This window comes from Notamacropus eugenii, chromosome 4, assembly GCF_028372415.1.
Source record: "Notamacropus eugenii isolate mMacEug1 chromosome 4, mMacEug1.pri_v2, whole genome shotgun sequence".
In the NCBI taxonomy this organism is placed as follows: domain Eukaryota; kingdom Metazoa; phylum Chordata; class Mammalia; order Diprotodontia; family Macropodidae; genus Notamacropus; species Notamacropus eugenii.
In genome coordinates, this window is record NC_092875.1 from 110,880,281 (window position 1) to 110,902,952 (window position 22,672).

The window sequence follows — 22,672 nt, forward strand, 5'->3', positions numbered from 1 at the left end:
AGACAACATGTACACAAATATAAAAAAAAGCAAGCTATATACAAGATAAAGAGAAAATAATTAACAGAGGGAAGGCATGAAATTAAGAGGGGTTAGGGAAGGTTTCCTGCAGAAGATGATACTTTAGTTGAGACTTAAAGGAAGCCAGGGTGGTCAGTAATTAGAGCAGAGGAAGGAGAGCATTCCAGAAGTGAGGAGCAGCCAGAGAGAATTCCCAGAGCCAAGAGACAGAGTCTTGTTCATGGAACGGGCAGGCGGCCAGGGTCGCTGGATCAAAGAGTATGTGTTGGGGAGTAATGTGTAAGAAAACTAGAAAGGTAGAAAAGGGATAGGTTTTGAAGGGCTTTGCATGCCAGACAGAGTACTTTATATTTGTTCCTAGAGGCAATAGGAAGCCATTGCAGTTTATTGTGTATGTGTGTGTGTGTGTGTGTGTGTGTGTGTGTGTGTGTGTGTGTGTGTGTGTGTGATGGGTGGGTGACATAATCAGATTTGTGTTATAAGAAAATCACTTCAGTGGTTGAATGGACAAAAGATTAGAGGGGGGAGAAATTTGAGGCAGAGTGACCCACTAGCAGTCTATTGCAATAAAGAAGTCATGAAAAGATGAGAGCCTGCACTAGAGTGGTGGTAGTTTCAGAGGAAAGAATGGAGTATATTTGGGAGATGTGGCAAAGATGAAATTGACAGGTCTTCTCAACTGCTTGGATATGGGGGTAAGAGAGTGAAAAATCCAAAATGATTCCTAGGTTGTGAACCTGAGGTACTAAGAGAATGGTGCTAACCTCTACAATAATATGGAAAGTAGGAGTGGGGAGCAGCTTGGGGGAAAGGATAAGTTCTGTTTTGGATATATTGTGTTTAAGATGTCTAATGGACATCCAGTTCGAGGTGTCTGAAAGGCAGTTAGAGATATGAGATTGGAGATCAGAAGAAAATTAGGAAAGGATAAAGGAGATTTGAGAACCATTAGCATAAAGATGGTATTTAAATCCTTGGGAGCTGATGAGAATACCAAGCAAAGTAATATAGAGGGAAAAGAGATCCCAGGGCAGAACCTTAGGGACATCTTTGGTTAGAAGGTATTATCTGGAGGAGTATCCAGCAAAATAGATAGAGAAGGAGTGGTCAGATTGGTAGAAGTAAAACCAGGAGAGGGTGATATCCTTAATATCCAGAGAGAAGAGAATATCAAGGAGGAAAGAAGGATCAAAAAGTCAGAAGTTGCAGAGAAGCCAGGGAGAAATAAGAGATAAAAGGCCACTGGATCACTGAAGAGAGCAGTTTTTGTGGAATGATAAGGTTAGAAGTCAAATTATAAAGGGTTAAGAAGGGAGTGAGAGGAGAGAATGTGGAGGCATCCATTGTGTAAAGTCTTTTCAAGGAGTTTAGCTACAAAGGAAAGAGGAGACACAGGATGATAGTTACCAGGCATGGAAGAATCGGGCATAGAGTTATTTTTCAAGTTAGGGGAAACATGGCAATGTTTGTAGGCAGTGAGAAAGGAGCCAGTAGAGAGGGAGAGATTGAAAATACATGAAAGAGTAAAGATGGCTCAGGAGGTAAGCTATTAAAGGAGATGGAATGGAGTAGGATCACTTGCACAGATAGAGGGTTTAGTCTTGGTAAGGAATAAGGCCATTTCATCATGTGAAACAGGGGTGTAGGAGGAGAAAGTGGCTGAAGGTATCTGGGTGATAGGAGATGAGAAAGAGGAGAGGGATTCATGACAAATGACCTGATTTTTTTCTGTAAAATATGAGGCAAAGTTATCAACTGAGAGAGTGGGTGAAGCCATGGGAGGTTTTAGAAGGGATGAGAAAGTTTGGAAGAGCAGCTGTGGAGAGTAGGATAGTAACATGATAAGGGAGGTATAGTGGGATTGCCAAGGAGTAGACAGGGCCCAATTAAGGATATTTAATATAAATTTGTAATAGACCCTCTCAGTACAGTTGGGTGATTTTCTTTACCTTGTCTGAACAGCACATACGTAGGCAGGTTATTCAGTGACTTCAATGCAAAGATGGACACAGACAAGGGCAGGGAATATATACATATATATGTGTGTATGTGCATATGAATACATGTATGTATATGTGTATGTATACATGTGTGTATGTATGTATATGTATATATAGTATAAATATGCCTCAGAAATAAGCAATGAGAAAGGCCAAAGAGTTATAGGCTATGCGAGACCCTCACACCTAAAAAACTTGAATATTATCTTTGTAAAAATAATTTAAAGGCAATGGTCAAAAGGAATATCAATATTATGACAGTGAATTTGATTATATTTTGGATAGTCACTAGTTATAGATGTACATATTACTAGTATGGGAACCATTTCTCAATCTTTCTGTGTATAGTTAAGACTGTTTACTTGTTAGAGCAAAGATTGAAATTAATATGAGGCTAGATAAAAAAAAGATTGAAATGAGTTTTTGTTCGAGGTTTACAATTAAGATAATGTCAACTTGACAATATCTTAGGGATATGGATATGAATCAAGGAAGTGATATCAACACCATTTATAAGAATCTCATATAGAAGTCTCATTGATGAAAATAAGTTGCCATAAGTAACTGGGAGAATGAAAAACTAAGTTAGTCAGCAAATAGTTGGCATACATGCCAAGAAAAGAAATATGACAATAACAATAAACCCTGACTTAGAATAAAAAACACTGGATTTGGAGTCAGGAGATATATGTTCAAATCCTCACTCTGCCTTTTACTACCTGTATGACCTTAGACAATTCAATTCACTTCTCTGTCCTTCATTGTCTACATTTATACTATAAAAAGATTGGACTAGAATGGATATTATAAGAATAATGTTTATTTTGTTATGAGGGCTAAATGAGATTATAAATAGATAAATGTAAATATATACCCAGTTTCAGTGACAATACTGTTTCATGCTTATGGATTTTTTTATTATACAAACAAACAAAAACTTAAAAAATTGACCAAGAGAATGTCAGAAACAAGTAACACACCTACTTTCTTCTATATATAAAATATTTATGAGAATGATCTGTACAAGGATAGCATTCATAATGAGGATATTAAAAGAAAAGAGAGACTTTTGCAGGCAACACACACAGTAAAAACACATCAAAATGTTGACAGAAAGATGTCAAGAAATGAGTAAATAGATAACTTCAAAAGGACATGAAAAGATTTACGTGAACTGATGCAGAGTGAAATGAGCAGAACCAGGATAATAATCTTCATCAGAACATCAGTATTATAAAAACAAATGATTTTGGTGATTTTTATAAGCTAATGAAGAATGAAATTAATATAACCAGAAGAACAATTTGTACAAGGAAAACAACACTGTAAAAGCAAACACCTTTGAAAGCTGCAAGATTTATGATCAATAAATGACCATTTATGGTTATAGAAGACCCATGGTGAAACATACTAGTCATTACAGAATATTGGATTTAGGATTGAGAATGAACCATATCTATCCATACACACACACACACATGTGTGTATATATGTACACACACATATATACATGTATACACATAGATATGTACATCTATAAGTATGTGTACATGTATATACATGTGTTCATACATGTATATACATGTATTCATTCATATATTCACACATATTCATACATATATTCATACTTAAATTATAGATCATATAGCCATAATAAATATGACTATGGATGTTTGTTATAAAATTTGCTTTGGGATTGGGGGAGTGGGAGGGAGAGAAAGTAGATTTCTGCCCATTTAAAAGATACAGTGATGAGGGATCTACAGATGTAACATGCACTTTCGATAGAAATCATTATATTATTAAACTCAGTAGTTTTCCTTTGTTACAAGAGATCTTTTACAAAATGGGAGTAAATGTTTGCAATGTTAAAACAAAACATCAATAAAACTTTATTAAAAAAAGCAGAGATTACCAAGTCCCTCAGTGTTTATTGTTTGACTATAAAAAATATTTTATTTGTTAGAACAAAATGTTGTCTTAAGCCTCTCTCAAGGTACGCCCCACGCATGTGTCAAAATGACACTATGTTCTTTGAAAGATGTAACAATATAGACATTCCTGTTGAATGCCTCTCTGATCATATGTACCAATGAGAAAACTAACGTTCATACAACAGAAGAGGCTTACACAAGGCTAAAGGGCTGGTAAAGTTGGGAACCAAGTTAAAGGCGTCTCTCCATGTCCAAGTATCTTTCTGGTTACCATGTTCTTCCTCTTGGAGTGAGCTTAGGCAAAATGCCAGTCAAAAAAATAACAACCCTATTTTAACTTTAGGAGTTATTCCTAAGAGGAAGTTGGAGGAGGGCTAAAGGGAGAAGGATATCCCTTTTACAGAGTGGTATTTTTCCCCTGACCTTACCTGACTGATGAGAGCAATGCCTTTTCTTCTTCCTCCTCCTCCTCTGCCTCTCTTCCTACCTCCCACAGGATTATTTTCCTTTAGATGAACTCTAGTCTCCTTCCAGGAGGCAGGGTCTTATTTAAGTAGTCCCTCTGAAGATGTAAAATAACTTCATATATTTCTCTCTCCTCTGTGTTTTTCAACCCAATAAACAAATGAAACAGCATGTAATACATAGATACTTTATGTTTGGTTACATCTGTAGCAGCACTTCAAATGTATCTAATCTATATACATTTTAGAATTTGTATTCTAGTTACTTTATAGATGACCTTTCCCTAAGCACTTGCTCAGAAAGTTCGCCTCTGGTATTTCTCAGGAGTTAACTCTCCAGGGACTGTCTTTTTCCCATAAGGATTTCCAACTTTGGAGTTCTGCCCAACCACCACCAACCTCTTTCTCTGTGGAAACTGTATCTCTCTGGTTTCATTTCTCTTTCCTGAACTGCCAGTCTTTTCTTCAACATATTAATATTTTATATATGCTTTTTTTAGAGCATAAGAGTTTCCTATGGCATTTTGCAAATGACATTGGTTTTATAAATATTAAATCTGTAATAAGATTAACCTGGAAATTATAGTTCCATTATGCCAGATATAAAAAGTTTCTTCTCCTTAACTTGGCTATTATCAATATAAGAATTTTCTTTCAGGCCACAGAATCTAAAGAGGATGGAATAGTCCGGCTTAATGGAAAGGACACCAGAGGATGGGGGAGGAAGAGAGAGAATTTGAAACTGAAAAAAAATATTTTAAAAAGGACACTGGACTTTAAGTCAAGATTTTTGGGTCCCAGGTTTGACATTTACTACTTGTGTGTCTATGAACAAGACATTCATCCTTTCTAAACCTATGTTTTCCCATTTGTAAAGACTAGTAACTGTACCACTTGACTCTTCAGTTGTTATGAGCAAAGCACTTTGTAAAAACCATAAAGCATCTCACAAATTAAATAAAATGGAATGAATTGGTAGACGAATAAATGAATGAACAAAAAGCCACTTATTAAGTGCTTCAAGAGTCAAAAAGATTTTTAAAAAAGACAGTTTTCTCAGAATGTCATTCATCATGACAAAGAGTGGTATATGCCAGGGAGACCAAGATGGTACAGCATTAGAAAAACAATAAACATAATTAATCATTTTAAAAATGAAAACATTCAAAACCATGATTGTTTCAATAGATACAGAAAAAGCTTTTGACACAATACCATACTCATTTATGTTAAAAAAAAACTCTACAAATTATAGAAAATATTTTTAATACCATAAAATGTATCTGTCTAAATTTCAAAAAAAACAAACATTACATGTAATAGAAATATAACAGAACCATTCCCAAAAATTACAGGACTAAAGCAAGAATTTCAACTCTTCCCACTATCATTTGATATCATTCTAGAAATGCTATTAGTAATAATAAAACAAGGCACAAAAATTAAAGGTGTAAAGACATACAAAGAGGAAATAAACCTTCCTCAAATGATGATAATACAAAGACTTATTTAGAAAGTCCTAGGTAATGAACAATAATACTAAATGAGATTATTGCTTCTAAAAAGCAGAATGCTACAAATAAACCTAAAATCAACAATATATCTATGTAATAACAAAATCTCAGGGGCAATAATAGAAAGAGAAATCTCATTCCAAATAATTAAAAAGGCATTAAATGTCTAAAGAACAATCGATCAAAGCACATAAATACCTGTATAGAGTCAGTTACATCTTATTATATCTTTACGTTATCATATATTATATTTTGCATTATATATTATATCCATTAAGATACGTTATATCTTTAAAAACATAAAAAACAACTTAAATATTCAGAACAGCTGAATATTCAAAGAATAATTAGTATTCATGGCTAGATCGTGATAATTTAATGAAAATTACAAAAGTTAACTTACATTTTTGATGCTTTACCAATCAAACTATCAAAGGGACACTTCATAAAATTCAATAATATAATAAAATTCATCTGGAAAAATGCAAAGCCTCGAAGATTAAAGGAGGTAGGAATGAAGGGAGAGATCAAACCTCCAGAACTCAACCTGTCTTATAAAGCAGCAGCCATCGAAACTATCTAGTAATGATTACAAAATAGACAGATTGGTGAAATAGACTAGACAAAGAGAATCAGAAATCGTGCAACTCAACAATCCAACGTTCAATAAATCAGATCACATAAACTATTTAGTTTATGTAAACCAGTTTAACATAAACTCCCTATAGGAGTTCTTTAAAAAAAAACTGTTGGGAAAACTAGAAAGGAATCTGGCAGAAATTTGACCTTGAACAATACCTTAGTCCATATTCTATGATACAGTCTATTAGGTGACAATATTAAATATCATTTCACAAAAATACCTGAATGAGAGGTTGATCATAGGCTTCTTACAGCTATGGATAGGAAATATATATATGCATATATATATATATATGCATATATATATGCATATATATACACACACACACATATATGCAATTGAAAAATAAATTTGATGACATAAAACTGAAAAAACTGCATAAATAAAATGAATGCTCCTAGGTTAAGAAAGAAAGTTGAAAAATGGGGCAAAATTATATCATGTTTCTCTCATAAAAGTCAGCTAAGTGGTAGTACATAGAGCACTAGCCTTGGAGTTAGGAAGAAGTGAGTTGAAATCCTGCTTCGGACACTTACTGGCTGTGCTGCTATCAGATTCACTTTCCTTATCTAAAGAATAAGCGTAATAATAGCGCTAACTCACAGGATTTTTGTGAGGATCAAATAAGAGAAAATATACACATATAGTGTTTTTCAAATCTTAAAGTATTGTATAAATACTAATGATTAATCAGCCAAAATATACATACGTAACATAATATATATATTTATACCTATGTATGTATATGTGTGTATTTTCAAAAGCTATTCTTCAGTAGATACATGGTCAAGGGATATGAATGAACAGTTCTCAAAAGAAACAAATTCAAACTATTAACAACCACATGAAAGAACTGTCCAAATCACTAACACTAAGAGAAATACGCATCAAGCAACACTGAGGTTTCACCTCAGATCCCGCTAACTGGGAGAAAAATGACCCAAAATGGCAATAGTTTCAGTGGAATGATACATACCTTGTTAAATTGTTGGTAGAACTGTGAAATGGTATAATTATTTTAAAAAGTGATTTGGAATTATGCAAATCAAGTGGCTAAAATGTCCATAGTCTTTGAAACCAAATTCCAAGACTGGGTTCTTACCCTAAGAAAGTCATTGATAAGATGAAAGTCCCCATGTATACAAAAAGAAATTATAGTAACACTATTTTTTGTGATGGTAATGAGTTGGGAACATTAATTTGGGATGCCATCAATGGGGAAGTAACTTATCAAATTGTGACTAATGATTGTAATGGGTTATTTTTGTGTTGTAAGAAACTACTGACATGTTGAGTAGAGAGAAGCATTGAAAGACTTAATATAATCTGATAGAATGAAGTAAGCCAACAAGAAAACAATATACACACTGATTACAACAAAGCAAACAAAGAGATCAACGACAGACACATAAAATCATAAATAAATGTAGCAAAATTATAAAGAACAATCATGATTGAAAGATGAGGGATGTGAAGATAACCCTACCCCACCCTTTTGTAGAGGTAGGAGGTCCACAAGTGTTATATGCCACCCACATCTTTTCAAAAATTTTAATTATATTGATCATTTATGTTGATTTTCCCTTCTCTCTCCTTTTCGTCTCTCTAAATACTATGGAACGGCTTTCAAGGAGGAAGAGGGGAAGGTATACTTGGGTAAAATTGGGTAATATAAACATAGTTATTAAGAAAAACTTATTTTCAAATAAAAGACAGTCCCTGACCTCAAGAATCTTATATTCAATAGGTAAAGACATTACATATATGAAAACAATGACCCCAAAAGGGAGTTTTGTTCTAAAGAGGTGGAATGGGGTGGGGGGCAGAGGTAAGGGTGGACAGGTATGGTAGTAAGTATGCAGTGACAGGGAGAGAGACTGAGATGGTCTGGGTAGGCGGCTAGATAACATGAGAAGCTGAAACAGAGTGTCCATTCATTTTATTTGTCAAAAATTCACTCCCTTTAAGATATATCATGAACTCTGGTTTAAGCAAAGTATATAAGAAACTATTGTTCTAATTATTTTTTTTCTGCTGCCACTCAAACTATTGTCTATATTGATAATTTTTTCCAGTTTTCAGGATCTGAGGTAAAGCCTCACTATTGTTTTGATGTGCATTTCTCTTAATATTACAATTTGGACGATGATCTTTACAGTTAAGTCTTTGAGTTGATTGGTTATTGTCCTTTCTTCTCAAAATGACATCACTATGTTGGAGTCAAGTTTCAATGTGTCTCACTGTGGCTGATCAGACCAACATAAGTTTGGAAGGCTCTACCAAAGGTTAGGCACAAGTAATCCATACGAACATTTGGGGTGGATTTTCTAAATTTGTGCATCTCACATTTCCTTTAAGCTACTGCAATTCTGCTTTGATCATAGAACACAGTGCCTTCTTTGATGTGGGTACACCATGCTGGGCAGTCCTTTGCCAGTGTCTTCCATGTCACACAGTCAATTGCAAAGTTCTTCAGAGAGACTTTGAGAGTTTCCTTGTATCTCTTTTTTCTTTCCACCATGTGATCACTTGCCTTGTGTGAGTTCTCCATAAAGTAGTCTTCTAGTCAAATTTACATTCTGCACTTAAACAACATGGTCAGCCCATCAGATTTGTGCTCTCTGAAGTAGAATTTGAATGTTTGGCTGTTTAGTTTGAGAGAGGATCTCAGGGTCTGGTACTTTATCCTGCTGGATAATCTTCAGAATCTCCCTAAGACAATTCAAATAGAAACAATTGAGTTTCCCAGCATGGCACTGCTATACTGTCCAGGTTGCCCAGGCATACAACGAGATGAGCACAACCTCTCTTTAGTCGTTTGGTATGCAGTCTAATACTTCTCCCACACTTTCCTTCAGAGTTTCTCAGACACTAAGCTAGCTCTGGCAATACACGTGTCAACCTTATTATCAGTAAGTACGTGCCAAGGAAAGTGAACTTATCCACAGTATTCAAAACTTCTCTGTCTTCTGTGACTGATGATTTCACATATGCCTGGCATTGTACTGGCTGGTGGAGCACCTGTGTTTCCTTGGTGTTAATTGTGAGGCCAAAATTAGCACAAACAGCAGAAAATTGATCCATACTTTATTGCATCTCAGTTTCAAAGTCTGCACTGAGTGCAAAATCAAATAGTAAAATGATTTGGATGATGTCCTCTGATTCGTGCATAAATCAGATTTAAGTGAGCCAGAGTTGCACAAAATCACTGGCCTCACTCTCTCTTTCAGAGTCAGCATAGTCCAGTGGCAGGATAGAGTCAAGAGGACAGGCGATAGTGCAAGGGCAAGTAAAATAGGGTCTTTTACTGGTTTTGTTTTGCTACAATCAAGAAGTATAATGCCTCTATTTGAATGTGACTAGGGAGGATCTTTCCCACCCAGAGAAGATTTGTAAGAAGGTCCACGCTTTTTGTTAATGAGGCACTGGCTCTCCAGGGATGTGATGCCCTCTGGCTCTAAGAAGTGTATAAAAATTCTGAGGGTGAGGTTTTATTTTGGGGCTTAGTTTTTGTAAGTGTTTATTTGGTCAAATGAGGACTGTGGGAAGCCACTAAAGAGTTCCTCAGTTTTGAGAACCCAGATGGCATGCTTCCCTCTCTAGTAACTATGGTCAGAAAGCTGTACCTGTCTGTTGAATTATGGTCAGGCAGAGGAAGCCATGTCTGTTGATTACTTTGGGGCTTACTTACTGGAAGCGTTTGTTTGGCCAGATGAGGACTCTGGAAAACTGCTAAGCAGCCCCCTGGCTTTGAGAACCCAGATGTTGTACTTCTCTCTCTGCTAAATATGGTCAGACAGTGGAAACTGTCTGTTGAATTCAGGCAGAGGAAGCCATGTCTGTTGACTTTTAATTTCTCTGTATTTTCTTTGATGTACAGGGTGCTGACTCCCCTGAAGTAGGTGAATGATATATGTGCTTGATTAAAGTGATTGTTAAGCCCTCAAAAGTTGCCTTTCCTTTTACGAATGCATATCTAAGAACCTGTGATAGCAGCCCCTGCTCCGTCCCTGTGTATGTTGAGGTGCTTACTGAAACATTAGACACAGATGGGTAGAGATGCAGTGGATGACCTTGCCATCTCTGATGTCTAACCAAATTCTAAGCACTCCGCAGTGCCTCCTTCAACTGCCTTCACAGCTGCTGGGAAAAATTGTCCTCATCCACCCATTCTACTAGGGGAAGTCTTCACTTGCTTGGGGTAGATACCTCCCTCCCCTTACTTACAGTTGGGTTTGAGCCCCTTAGTTATCCTAAACTTGGTTAAGCCAATATGCTGAAACCAGGGTATGTCCACTGCACTGCTACAGCTTCTTAGAGCCACAGGAGAAAGTTTGGTGAATCAGGAAAGCAACAAAGGCAGAAAGTAGCCCTGAAAAATTTGGCAGCCCTTACAACACAAGAAATGCTAGTCTTTCCTGAATACACCCTATACCTCAAAGTCTTTGAGTTAATATGGTTCTGGATGTCAAAGAATAGGAAGCCAATATATTCACCTCTAATTTGTCATGCAAACAAGAGATGGAACATGCACTCTCTCATCTACAAAAAGGGGCAAAGAGATGTCTTTCTCATCACTACCCTTGGGTTTTTAGGCTTAGATGAGTTCTCAGGAATGAAATCACACATGAAATGGCAATCTATTAAACCAGCTCTAGAAGATTCTGGACCCTAATAAGAATGACCTAAGAAGGTTAGTGTCTTTGCTCTTTTATACTGTGGTAGACAAAGGGAATCTGGAGCCTCTTACCTATGAACCAGTCCAGGGCAAGTTAAATCAGGCACATTTGAATAGCCCTATCAAGGATAATAGATTCTTCAGTCATTCAAATGTAAATTCCTTGTGGCCAAGGCCTGTTTAAATTATATATCTAGACCCTAGAATAGTGGCTCTCATATAATAACCTTTTGCTAAATTATTTTTAATTGCTACTTACCTGCTTGCTAAATTCTGTTTTTATGTACATTTCTATTTTTTTCCCTCTTAGATAAGGGCCTGGTCCTGTCAGCTTGCAGCATTCTTCAAAACCTGAATCAAGATTCTATTTATGGAAAATCAGACGTAAATTAATGTTTGCCTATGGACAAATTGGAGGAAGCTAGATCCTATCTCCTAGGACGAAGATAGTATGTAATATTTATCTTTGCCTCCCCTCTACCCATAACCCCCCACACCACACCTTTCACTAACAAATGTTTATTGAATGAATGCATGGATGAATAAATAGGCATTACTATGGAACTCCTTACAAAGTGTGTTGACATTACAGTTGCTTTTGAATAATATTAAGTCAGAACTCACATGGCATAGGCAAATTTTTGCTAGCTCACCAAACTTACTACCAAAAGTCCTCATTCTTGTGCTAAAAGAAAAACAGTGTTTGAAGACAGGACAAATTATAGTCTATTTCTTGATTAATTTAATGGGTTAGATGGAGGTCTGAGTCTCCACATGTCTTGGTGCAAAGTGGGCCATGCTTTTGCAGATGCCATGACCCTCAGATGTACTTACTTTTTACCATTAACCAGCAGGTGGGGGGAAATGTTTATTTATCAGTGATACTATGTGGTTACTTTGGGCAGCTAGGTGGCGAAGTGAATAGAACACTGGACTTGGATGCAGAAAGACACATCCTCATAAGTTCAAATCTGGCCTCAGAGATATACTAGCTGTGTGACTCTGGACAAGTCACTTAATCCTGTTTACCTCAGTTCCTAATTTATAAAATGAAATGGAGAAAGGACGTGGCAAACTACTAAAATATCTCTGCAAGAAAAACCCAAATGAGATCACAGGGTCTAGTGACTTGCCCAGGGTCACACATGGGACATAACTGAAAAACAAGTTAATAAAACGTGCTTATTGCATTTGTGTTTGAAGATTTATTAAGACTAATATTTTGAACAACATAAATACTACTGTAATCCATGAGGCATTTTAAAATGAGTGGGAAAATATAAGGAATATTTCTTAGCTTTGTTTATAAAAATAATGGAGAATCAAGCAGGGAAACCAGTGAGGAATATTAGAGAGGACACTGAACTTAGAGGTGAAAAATTCTCATTTCAAATTCCATTTAGGTATTTATTACCTGTGTGACCCTGACAAATCAATGAACTTCCCTGGATTTCAACTTCCTCATCTATAAAATGGGGGGTGGGGTTGGATTGGATGGCCTCTTAGCTCTTAATTTATGATTCAAAATACTTGATTCTCCCATACCCTACCATAAAAATGAGGAAGAGCTTTAGAGCCTTGGCCTCAGAGAGCAAAAGTAGAATTAGTAGTTGTAAAGAAGATGTGTTTAATATGGAAAATCTTTCTAAAAATCAAATGTGCCTGAAAGTAGAATAGATTGCCTGGCAAGGTATGCTCTCCATCACTGAAAATATTTATGAAGAAGGTTGAAGAGTTTTGTAGGGACAGGCGGAAGTTCTAGTCAAGAATTGGACTATACCAGTGATTTCCAACTTTGCTAAGTAAGAAAGGTTCTTTTTAATTATTTTTTTAAAATGTCATTTGCCACATGATCACGACCATAGGCACTGATTCATTTTGCCTCTCTTCCTAATATAGTAACTTGCATTTTTTTTTCCTGGACAGAGATTTTATCTGTGTAGGGAGATATGTGGGGAACTTCCTCTATCAATACAGATAAACAACTGTTTCTGAAATTCATCATTCCAAAAGTTGGCTAAAGGCACTGAGAAGCATGATAGAGCAGTGAATAAAGAGCTATTTTGGGAGCTAGGAAGACTTGGGTTCAAGTCCCGTGTTTCACATATACTGGCTCTCTAACTTTGTTGTTGTTCAGTTATTTTCTGTCACATTCAACTCTATGTGAACGCATTTGCAATTTTCTTGGCAAAGACACTGGAGTGACTTGCCATTTCCTTCTCCAGATCACTTTACAGACAAGGAAACTGAGGCAAATAGGGTTAAGTGACTTGCCCAGGATCACGCAGCTAATAAGTGTCTGAGGCCAGATGTCCATTTAGATAATATTTTACATATTAGCCCTGTGAGGTAAATACTTAAAGTATTAATTTTCCTAAATTGTTGTTCTGTCATATTCAATCATATCTGACTCTTTGTGACCCCATTCGTGGTTTTCTTAGCAAAGATACTGGAGTGGTTTGCCATTTCCTTCTTCAGTAACTATAGGCTAAGTCTTACTACATCAGGATAGCACTTAGTACATGCTTAATACATGTCTATTCAGTAGATGAAGGAAACAGCCAAAGGGCAAATTTAGACTTGATATGAAAGAGTCCAAAGCTCTTCCAAAGTAGAATGGGCTACCTTAAAGAAGCTCTTTAAACACAATACGAATTACTACTTGTTGGGGAGATTCTAGAAGGGATTCTTTTCCAAGTATTGATTAGACTAGGTGGCTAGTAAAATTCCTTCCAGTTCTGAGATTCTGTGAAATATATGACAGATAACTACCATGAATTCATTAATACCAAATGAATGTTGATTGAGTGAATGCATATTTTATGCTTTATTTTCAACAGCATCTGCATATATTTGAAAAGTTTATATATGTGTCTGTGCCTGTGTCTGTATACATTCATACATGTATATCTGGCATCCTGTAACTGTCTAGGAAACTATCTTCACTGAAAATGACTTTCATCGATACAGACTATCTGCTTCTTTTAAATTTGTACTCTTAAGAGTTACCTGGGGATACTGAGAGTTTAAGGGTCACATGGTCAATATTATCTGAGGTGGGACTTGGAGCCAAGTCTTCCAGAGGCTAAAGAAATTTGTCAATATACACGCAGCACATATTATCAATTTTGTCTACAGAAGGCAGGTTTGTTTATTGAGACAATAGATATTGTTTCACAGATTCTAGTCTGGAAATCTGATTGAAGCTTGGTATGCATTTGGATGTAGGGACCCCTGAGCTACAGCCTTCCTACTTGAAGATTCTATTCATGGAATAAGTGCCTTGATAACCATTAAGTGAAACTCTATTTATACAACTATACCCTGTGTGTATTATTTTAAAACTATTAAAATCTAACACTGCAAAAGGGGAAATCTAGGTTCATTTTAAGAGATATTTCCACCTTGCTCTACACTGATTCACTCTAAGATCATGAAATTCCTTGACTTTCTTCAGGTTGCTCTGTTAATTCATCATCTTGGACCATTTTTTTTTATTGGATTACGTATCAACTCATTAATTTGCATTCATTCTTTTTAATGCTTGGGAAATCATACTGACAGGAATATTCTTGTTGGAGAAACATCTGAATATGGCAAGGTCCATCTGAATTCAAACCTGTGCTTTATTTAGGCTAAATCTACACACTCTTCCACCTCCTCAGGTAGTGAAAAAGAGGTCTATTTCTTTGCCGAAGTTGCTAATGTGCCCACTTAGCATAGAAGCCTTGGGGGGAGGGGGAATTGATGGAATGTACCAGAACTAGCTGGAGAAGTGAATCAATTTCTCTAGATGAGCAGGGAAGTGTATAATAATTCACATTTAATAATAACTCATATTTCTCTAGTGAACTCTTTTCACAACAATCCAATGAGGATTACTTTTCTTTTTTTGTAATACTTGCCTCTCTGTAAATAAAGCAAAATGGAAACACTGTAAATCCTCATTTTGAATACTGGTTCAAAAATGGGGAAAGCAAAATGCAGCTTCCCTCCCCTCTTTAAATGTCCACATATTCTTTGTCAAAATTAGGCTCTGTTACAACTTCTTTGAGATCTTTGTAAGAATAACACAAGTATGTATATTATGTATGAATAAAAACAGAATGCCTTTCTTTCCTGAGAAAATATTTATTATTTCATCTTTTGGATAGGATTGAGATAGAAAAGGTAATTAGGCAAACCTCTGTCCTGATATTATTATTAATATTATATATATTATATTATTATTATAACATTAATATTATTTTGGGAGCAGTGAGAGAGCCCAGTTAAATTTCCAAAGGATTGGAATCAAAGCTGACTTCTTTAGTGTTTCCTTGGTATCTGACAAATCCCAGGTCACAATTTAAGGAAAGGGAAAATGTGGACATTTCTCTCCTCTCTTTCCACACTATGTAGCTCATTGTTTTAGGGATTTTCTAATGTACTTATTGAGCATTCTGCATTTATGGTTATTTGTGTACAAGTTGCCCCCATTAGACTGTAGTAAGCTTCACGAATCTTATCTCCTCCAGCATAGTATTCTGCATACAGTAGGTGCTTTAAAAATATTGAATTCTCAAGACATAGGTGCTCATTGCCTTAAATCTTCAGGCTCCTTACAGTCTGATCTGAAACTCATCTACAAGGGAAAGAAACACATAACAGGGGAGCATACACCTAGAGACTAGAGGACAGACAATTCAAGAATTTAAGGGGGTGCCCTGTCCAATGTCATCAATCCTCTTTTCTCCAGGACTGCAGAGGAGGTGAATTGCTCCCTTAGGTTATAGGAAGGTCACTCCTTTAGGAGATGAGGGAGGCCTGATGGGGCAAGGTAGGTGATCATTTTTGCCAACAGGGGAGTGGGAAAGATGCTTGAACCTGACGTCTCTAGGCTTCAGATGACAGTGCAGTCCCTGTCTCTTCTGGTTAAGCAGTAGGAGACAGCAGCAGCAGCAGCAGCTGTGAAAGTGACTGAAGCTGCTTCACTTTCTCAGAATCTGAACTGCTGGTGCGCCCTCTGCAGCAAACAGGAATCCTTAGGGTCTCCCAGCCTGCCGGTAGGAGCGCAGGAAAACTGCATTCCACTGGCCTTAGGCATTGGGGTTGCGCTGAGATCACTGAGGCTATGCTTGTCACTGCTCTGGGAAAAGCTGGAAGGAGTCACCTGAAATATCTTACCCGATATATAACTTCTGATATAACTTCTGAGCACGCGTCTGTCTAATGTCGTAGAGGGCCAACACCTGACCACTTAAGGAGTTCTTTCAACACCATTTCCCTTGAATAATAAAGTAATAAAGTGACTCCCAGAGACTGTCTGATCCTTTATTTTTTATGTGCATAAACCGAACCTGTTTAAGAGCTGGAAAACAGTTTCTACCAATGCAAGTCAACATCATATATGTGTGTGTATATGTATACATACATACTTATACACATACATACACACACATATATACACATATATGTATTTATATATAAATCTGTAAGAGAGAGAAGACACATATACAGATACTGAGTTGCCTAAAGCATTGAAAGGTGAAGTGACTTGTCCAGGATCACACAGACAGGATGTGACAAAAGCAAGACTTGATCCCAAGTTTTCCCCTTGAGTTTTCCAGGGGACTACATAAGAGGGGTATTCCTCATTCAAGAACAGGAAGTAATTTGCTGTTCCCAGGGGTCCCAGTTGGAAATCTGTGCTTTTGCGTTTTCCAAGAACAAGACGGGAAGGTGAGGGCAGGAGCCAGGGCATGAGGAGATTTTTGTTGAATTACGAATCTTTCCCTCCACTCTGACTGGGAAAAGAGGATCTTCTAGGCAGAGTTGGAGACAAGCTAGAATCCTCGGGACTTCACACCTTGCAGCCAATAGCCACCTCTGACGCTCAAAAGTGGGGGAATAACAAGCCGCTTGCCAGACTGAGAAGTTGGATTTTAAGTCTCAGAAGGAAAGCCCAGAGTCCTTGCTCATTGATCAATTTCCCCAGGGAAGTGTGCTCTGGGTGCAGACATGCCATTTCTCTTCTTCCACTCAAGCTTGTGAGAGATCGAAAAGAGATTTAGGGAAAATGCCCAACTTCCTTGAGACCTTGATTTAGTTTTTCTGTAAGACTTTTTCCTTCCTCTGCCGCTTTTAGAGTTTTTAGGCTGTTCTGTTCCCAAAGACCTCGTTGGATATTACTAATGGTTGCGTTTTCCCTTCAAATGTTCTTTTAAACTAGTAAATTTAGCAGCACATTTGCTTCCTAGAGCTAGGGACATCGCTGTTGTTATCCCCAAGTTTCTTCCTTTTCTCCTCGCTATGACTTTCACTCTCTCCATCACCCAATCCCATCCCACATCCTATTCGGTTTCTCAAGGCCGTGGTCTAGACAACTGAATTCTGGACAATCCTAGTTCATTCTTTCTTGGGCCAGTTTGCTTTGAAGACAATCAGGGCTCTTCCTCCTCCCCCCCTTCCCCCTCCTTGCTCCTCCCCTCTTTCCCTGCTTCCCCCTCTCACCTTCTCCTTTTTTTTTTCTTTCTGGCTTAATGGATCCAAGAGTACCAATTGAAGGGGAATAGAATAGGTTGACTTGAGTCCTCGAAACCGCAAGTGGAGTCCTTCACTTCTCCTTATAGAAGAGCCAGGAGTATGGGAACCGCCCCCATCCTCTCCACCCTTCCTCCTCCCCCACCCCCTTTACCCCAGGAAACAAACAGCCAGACCTGGTATTGCCCTAACTACCCTCGCGCAGAAAGAGGAGGGTAGGGAAGGGAACTGAGGAGCGACCAGCTGCAGCCTCCCTCTCACCAATTAACTGCTTTATGATTTACTAGCCCAGCGCCCACCTCCCTTCCGATCGCTCCTGTGGGACGCGCAGCCACCCCCTCCCCTGCCTCCGTCCCCCATACTCCTCCTCTCCCCTTCCCATCTGGTCAGCCTGGTTTCCCATTCCCACTGAATGGAGTTCTCCGATGTGCGCTGCCCCAGCGGCCGCTAGGAACTTCCCACCATCCACCGGACACCCCCAAAAAAGCCCCCATTTTTCAAAGGATGCAGCAGTGCCGTGGGCGGCTGGGAGACCACGGCTGCGGACAGACCAGCCTGGCGCACAACAGAAGCAGCGGCGGCGGCGGCGACGGCGGCGGCGGCAGCGGTAGCGGTAGCTTTCAGGTGCCTGGGTGGCTCTCTAGGAGCAAAGGATTCCCAGCTGAGACAAGCCCTGGAGGCAGTGCCTCGGAGAGCCCCGGGCTCCGCAAATAGCCGGGGCCGCCTCGCGCCAAAGTGAGGAGGCTAGAGGAAGAGAAGGAGGAGGAAGAGGGAAGTGCAATTCTTGGCGCTGGCGCGTACAGCGTGCAAAGATAGGTTCTGCGTTCCTCCAGGCTCCCCTTACCACTAAAGACTGGATCATAATCGCCCTCCCTGGCGTCACCTTCCGAGGACGAAAGGACAGCGGTAGGCTAGACTAGAGCTTAGCGCCCTTTCTCCACTACTCTGGTTTCTTTTTCTTTCGTTCTTTCTTTTTTAAATATAAAGCAACTCCCACCCACCCCCTGGGGCGCTCCGCCACCTTCCCTTCTCTGCCTCCGGGCTCCTCAGGGCCAAGCACTATGGAGTTATCCGATGTGCGCTGCTTGAGCAGCACGGAAGAACTCTACACCATTAACCCAACACCCCCGGCCAGCGGCGGCAGCGGGGGGAGCTGCAGCGGCGCTGGCGGTGGCTCACGACCCCAGAGGCTGCTGTGGCAGACCGCGGTGCGGCACATCACCGAGCAGCGCTTTATCCACCAGAGCGGCGTCTGCGGCGGGAACGGCAAGACCAGCGAGCCTGGCCCCAACCACCACGCGCCCCACCTCCAGCAAGCCCCAGCCCTCCCCCTCTACCCTTTGGGTCAGGCTGGGCGGCTGGGCTCGGCCGGGAAGGGCGGTCACAACAACGGGGGTGGTCCCACCAAAGTCTTCCCGGAGCGGAGGGGCAGCAGCGGTGACCTGGGTTTTCTGCACCTAGACTGTGCTCCCAGTAACTCGGATTTCTTTCTTAATTGGGGTTACACCTACCGAGGGGTGATCTTCCCCACCCTGAGAAACTCCTTTAAGTCCCGGGACCTGGAGCGCCTTTATCAGCGCTATTTCCTGGGACAGCGGCGCAAGTCCGAGGTGGTCATGAACATCTTGGACGTGTTGACCAAACTGACCTTGCTCGTGCTCCACCTGACCCTGGCATCGGCCCCCATGGACCCCCTTAAGGGCATTCTTTTGGGCTTCTTTACAGGCATCGAGGTGATCATCTGTGCTCTGGTGGTGGTCAGGAAGGACACCACTTCCTACACGTACCTACAGTACAGCGGGCTGGTGACCTGGGTGGCCATGACGACTCAGATCTTGGCCGCGGGTCTGGGCTACGGGCTCCTCGGGGATGGCATTGGCTATGTACTTTTCACTCTCTTCGCCACCTACAGCATGCTGCCGCTGCCCCTCACCTGGGCCATCCTCGCGGGGCTGGTCACATCTCTAGTGCAGATCGTCCTGGAGCTAATTCACCCCCGTTTGGCGGTGAATTCCATCAACCAGGTACCTCCCCCTATCCCTTCCCTGCCTCTGGCTTCTGGGGAGCCTCGAGGTTGTTTATCAGTGTATTCTTGACTGAGTGACGGAGTGGACTAAATGACCTCTAAGATCATCCTTCCATCTCCAGTATTCTAGGCATCAATAGTAATGCTGATTTGACCACTCTTAAACGGTTTCAGCCCACCACCAGAATCACCACTCTTCCTCCACCTCTAGCTTAGCTTTTGGCACTCCAGAAAGGTCAGAGGGGAGGTGCCCCTGTTTATAATAGAAACCAAGAACAATAGATATCATTAAGAACCTGTGAAGTAGTTGATGAGAAGATCTTTAAAGCTGCTTCCTAGTCAAAAATCCTGTATAAAATGTATTGCAGTGTTGACTGTGGAATTGGAGGACCAGATTCAGATACTGGTTGTACTAATTACTTATCTGTGAGATCTTAAGTCACTTCTTTCTGGGCCTCAGTTTCCTCATCTGTAAAATGAGGACTTTGGGTCTCTTCCTGCTCTGAGCCTACGAAATCAGTCTCACTTCACTTTTATTTCTGACATTTCTTCCACATTCTCGATCCTCAATTCTCATATCCCCATACTCCTCTCAGCACCCCAACTCCCTTAATATATTCTCTGAGAAATACTTTCTGAGAACTTCTGGACCATTAAGAAACCTAAATAAAGTAATAGTATTGGTATTTTATGTGCGTATAACATGATTTCATGCTTATTAGCCTTTAATGAGGACCCTCCTACTTTACTGGGCAAAGTTCAAACCTTTGAACAATCAAGTGGGGAAGGGAAAGGAAGAAGGATTGGTGTTTTCTAGGAGGGCAAGCTTATTTCAATGAGTTGAAACATATTCAAGTAAAAGGATGATCATTGTACAGATCTCCATTCATTCTTCTCCTAGTACAGGATTTCTGCAAAGTATCTGAGCTAGGGAAGAAAGTTATCACTTCATGTGTATAGGGAATTAGTGGTGAAAGATCTCTCCACTTCATCTAAACCTAGTAAACAGAATAATGCTCCAACTATTCCTTTCCCTAGTACTATATTTGTAGTTGAAGAATGTGTGTGGGGGCAGGGGGAGGAGGGCTGTCCCAAAGTCAAGGAAAACTTCTAACATATTTTGATTAGAAATCTGTTTGAAATTTTCAGTGTTGCATCTCTTTTTACTCCATTAAAACCTTTAAAGGTTCATTTTTGTGCTATTTGGCTTCATGGTGCTTTGCATGGTTCCAGTGAACAGACACCAGCAAATATTAAACATAAAATTCATTCAGATGAACTGAATACAAGTTTTTTGGAACTTTAGTGCCTCTAAAATGCTTCATTCATCATTGTTCTTCCAGTTATGTTGTCAGTCTGATAATCTATTTCTTCTCTGATAATTCCATATCCATTTGCTCACATTGCTTATCTGTCTAGTTGTTTTTAGAGTACTTTATAGGGCTTAGCTGTCTTTCTGGTGGAAACATGGACTTTATAATGTATGTTGCTGTGGTCACTGGTTTGGATAAATCTGGACAAATTGAACTTAAAGCTTATTTAAAACAATTAAAGAGTAATTTCTAGAAATCATAAACTTCAAAATTAGCTTCTGATAAATTTTCTATTACCTTTGAGGAGTGAGAAGGGTAGACAGGATACTTTAGGCAATAGCATTACAATGTTTTCTTAAACATACAATCCTGTCATCTTTTAAATATGGATTGCAGCAGTTTAAAAATTCATATTTCCTGACAAATAGCTCGCTCTTTCTCTTCTCTTCTCTCATACAAAAAAAAAATGACACTAAACAAATCATTGTGGTGTCTATATTAGAGGGAGAAATGAAAGGAGACAGAGACACATACGCACACAGGATGACTATATATTGTTTCTTCTATCTTGTTAGTTGAAGAAATTATACCCTAAGCTATATCTTGACAAACTCCTTTTCACATTCTTTTCTTTCTTAATGGTGGCAAACATTACTGAAATACTTCATTTAAAAATTAAATAGCATTGGGAAGAACATGTCTCATGTACTTTCCAGATGGCAAACTAAAGTTTCAAAGTACAAAACATACAAAATTTCTTAGACTTTGTGTTTTATTTTTACTGTGCAATTAATCCATAAAGTCAAACAATTTATGATCTTTATTTTTACATGTTATTCAAATGTTACCAAGAAGTGGTTTAAAATACACATTTTAGTTTGTTCACATTCCAAATAATTATTCATTGAAAAATATTCTATATGACCCTTAGCCCATAAAATCCATACTAACTGAACTTCATATTTTGTTTTATTTTTAAAATGCACATTAATTGATTGCTTAACATGTAACATTACTATCATTCATATCTTAAGGTGTTGGAGAATCCTTACCCTTTGCTGAAAGCCCAAGGAGCTCTCCTCTAGCTGGAGGTGCTGAAGAGTCCTCCACTTCTTGGTTTGTAATTTTTTTCCTCTGGCTCCCTCTAGTGTTCTTAATTTTTTTTTCAAAAATGTCCCTCCCCTTTGCATTTAAATAGACTTTGGGTGTTAATTTTTTTTCCTTCTAATTTTTTTTTTTAAGCAATGTCTCTTGAGTTTATCTTCATGTACTTAGTGATGCCCCAAACTTTTAAAATGCACTTTGGTTTATAAAAGGATGACTTTGAATGTGGTATCTATCTTGGATAGATAACATCAGTTTCTTGCAGGTTTCTTCTAGATCAGAGATTCTTCTTCTTTTTAGTATATCAAAGACCCCTTCGGCAATCTGATAAAGCCTATAAACCCCTTCTTGGAATAATTTTAATGAATAAAATAAAATTCACAGAATTATAAATCAAGAATGGTGATATATAGTTATAGATATATATAGATAAATGACAGATAGAAAAAGTTC

The 22,672-nt window shown here is 38.8% G+C and overlaps 1 protein-coding gene across 2 annotated transcripts in view; it reads left to right on the plus strand.

Annotated features, from left to right (window-relative positions):
• The first annotated feature begins 18,700 nt into the window (after positions 1 to 18,700).
• ADCY8 (adenylate cyclase 8) overlaps positions 18,701 to 22,672 on the plus strand; it is a 387,812-nt gene continuing 383,840 nt past the window's right edge. The window contains exon 1 of one of the 2 annotated variants that reach the window (XM_072603060.1): positions 18,701 to 19,800. In XM_072603060.1, the coding sequence (XP_072459161.1) occupies positions 18,838 to 19,800 (963 nt within the window). In that variant the 5' untranslated portion in view covers positions 18,701 to 18,837. The remainder of the gene's footprint in view (positions 19,801 to 22,672) is intronic. The other variant, XM_072603059.1, reaches the window with a different exon arrangement.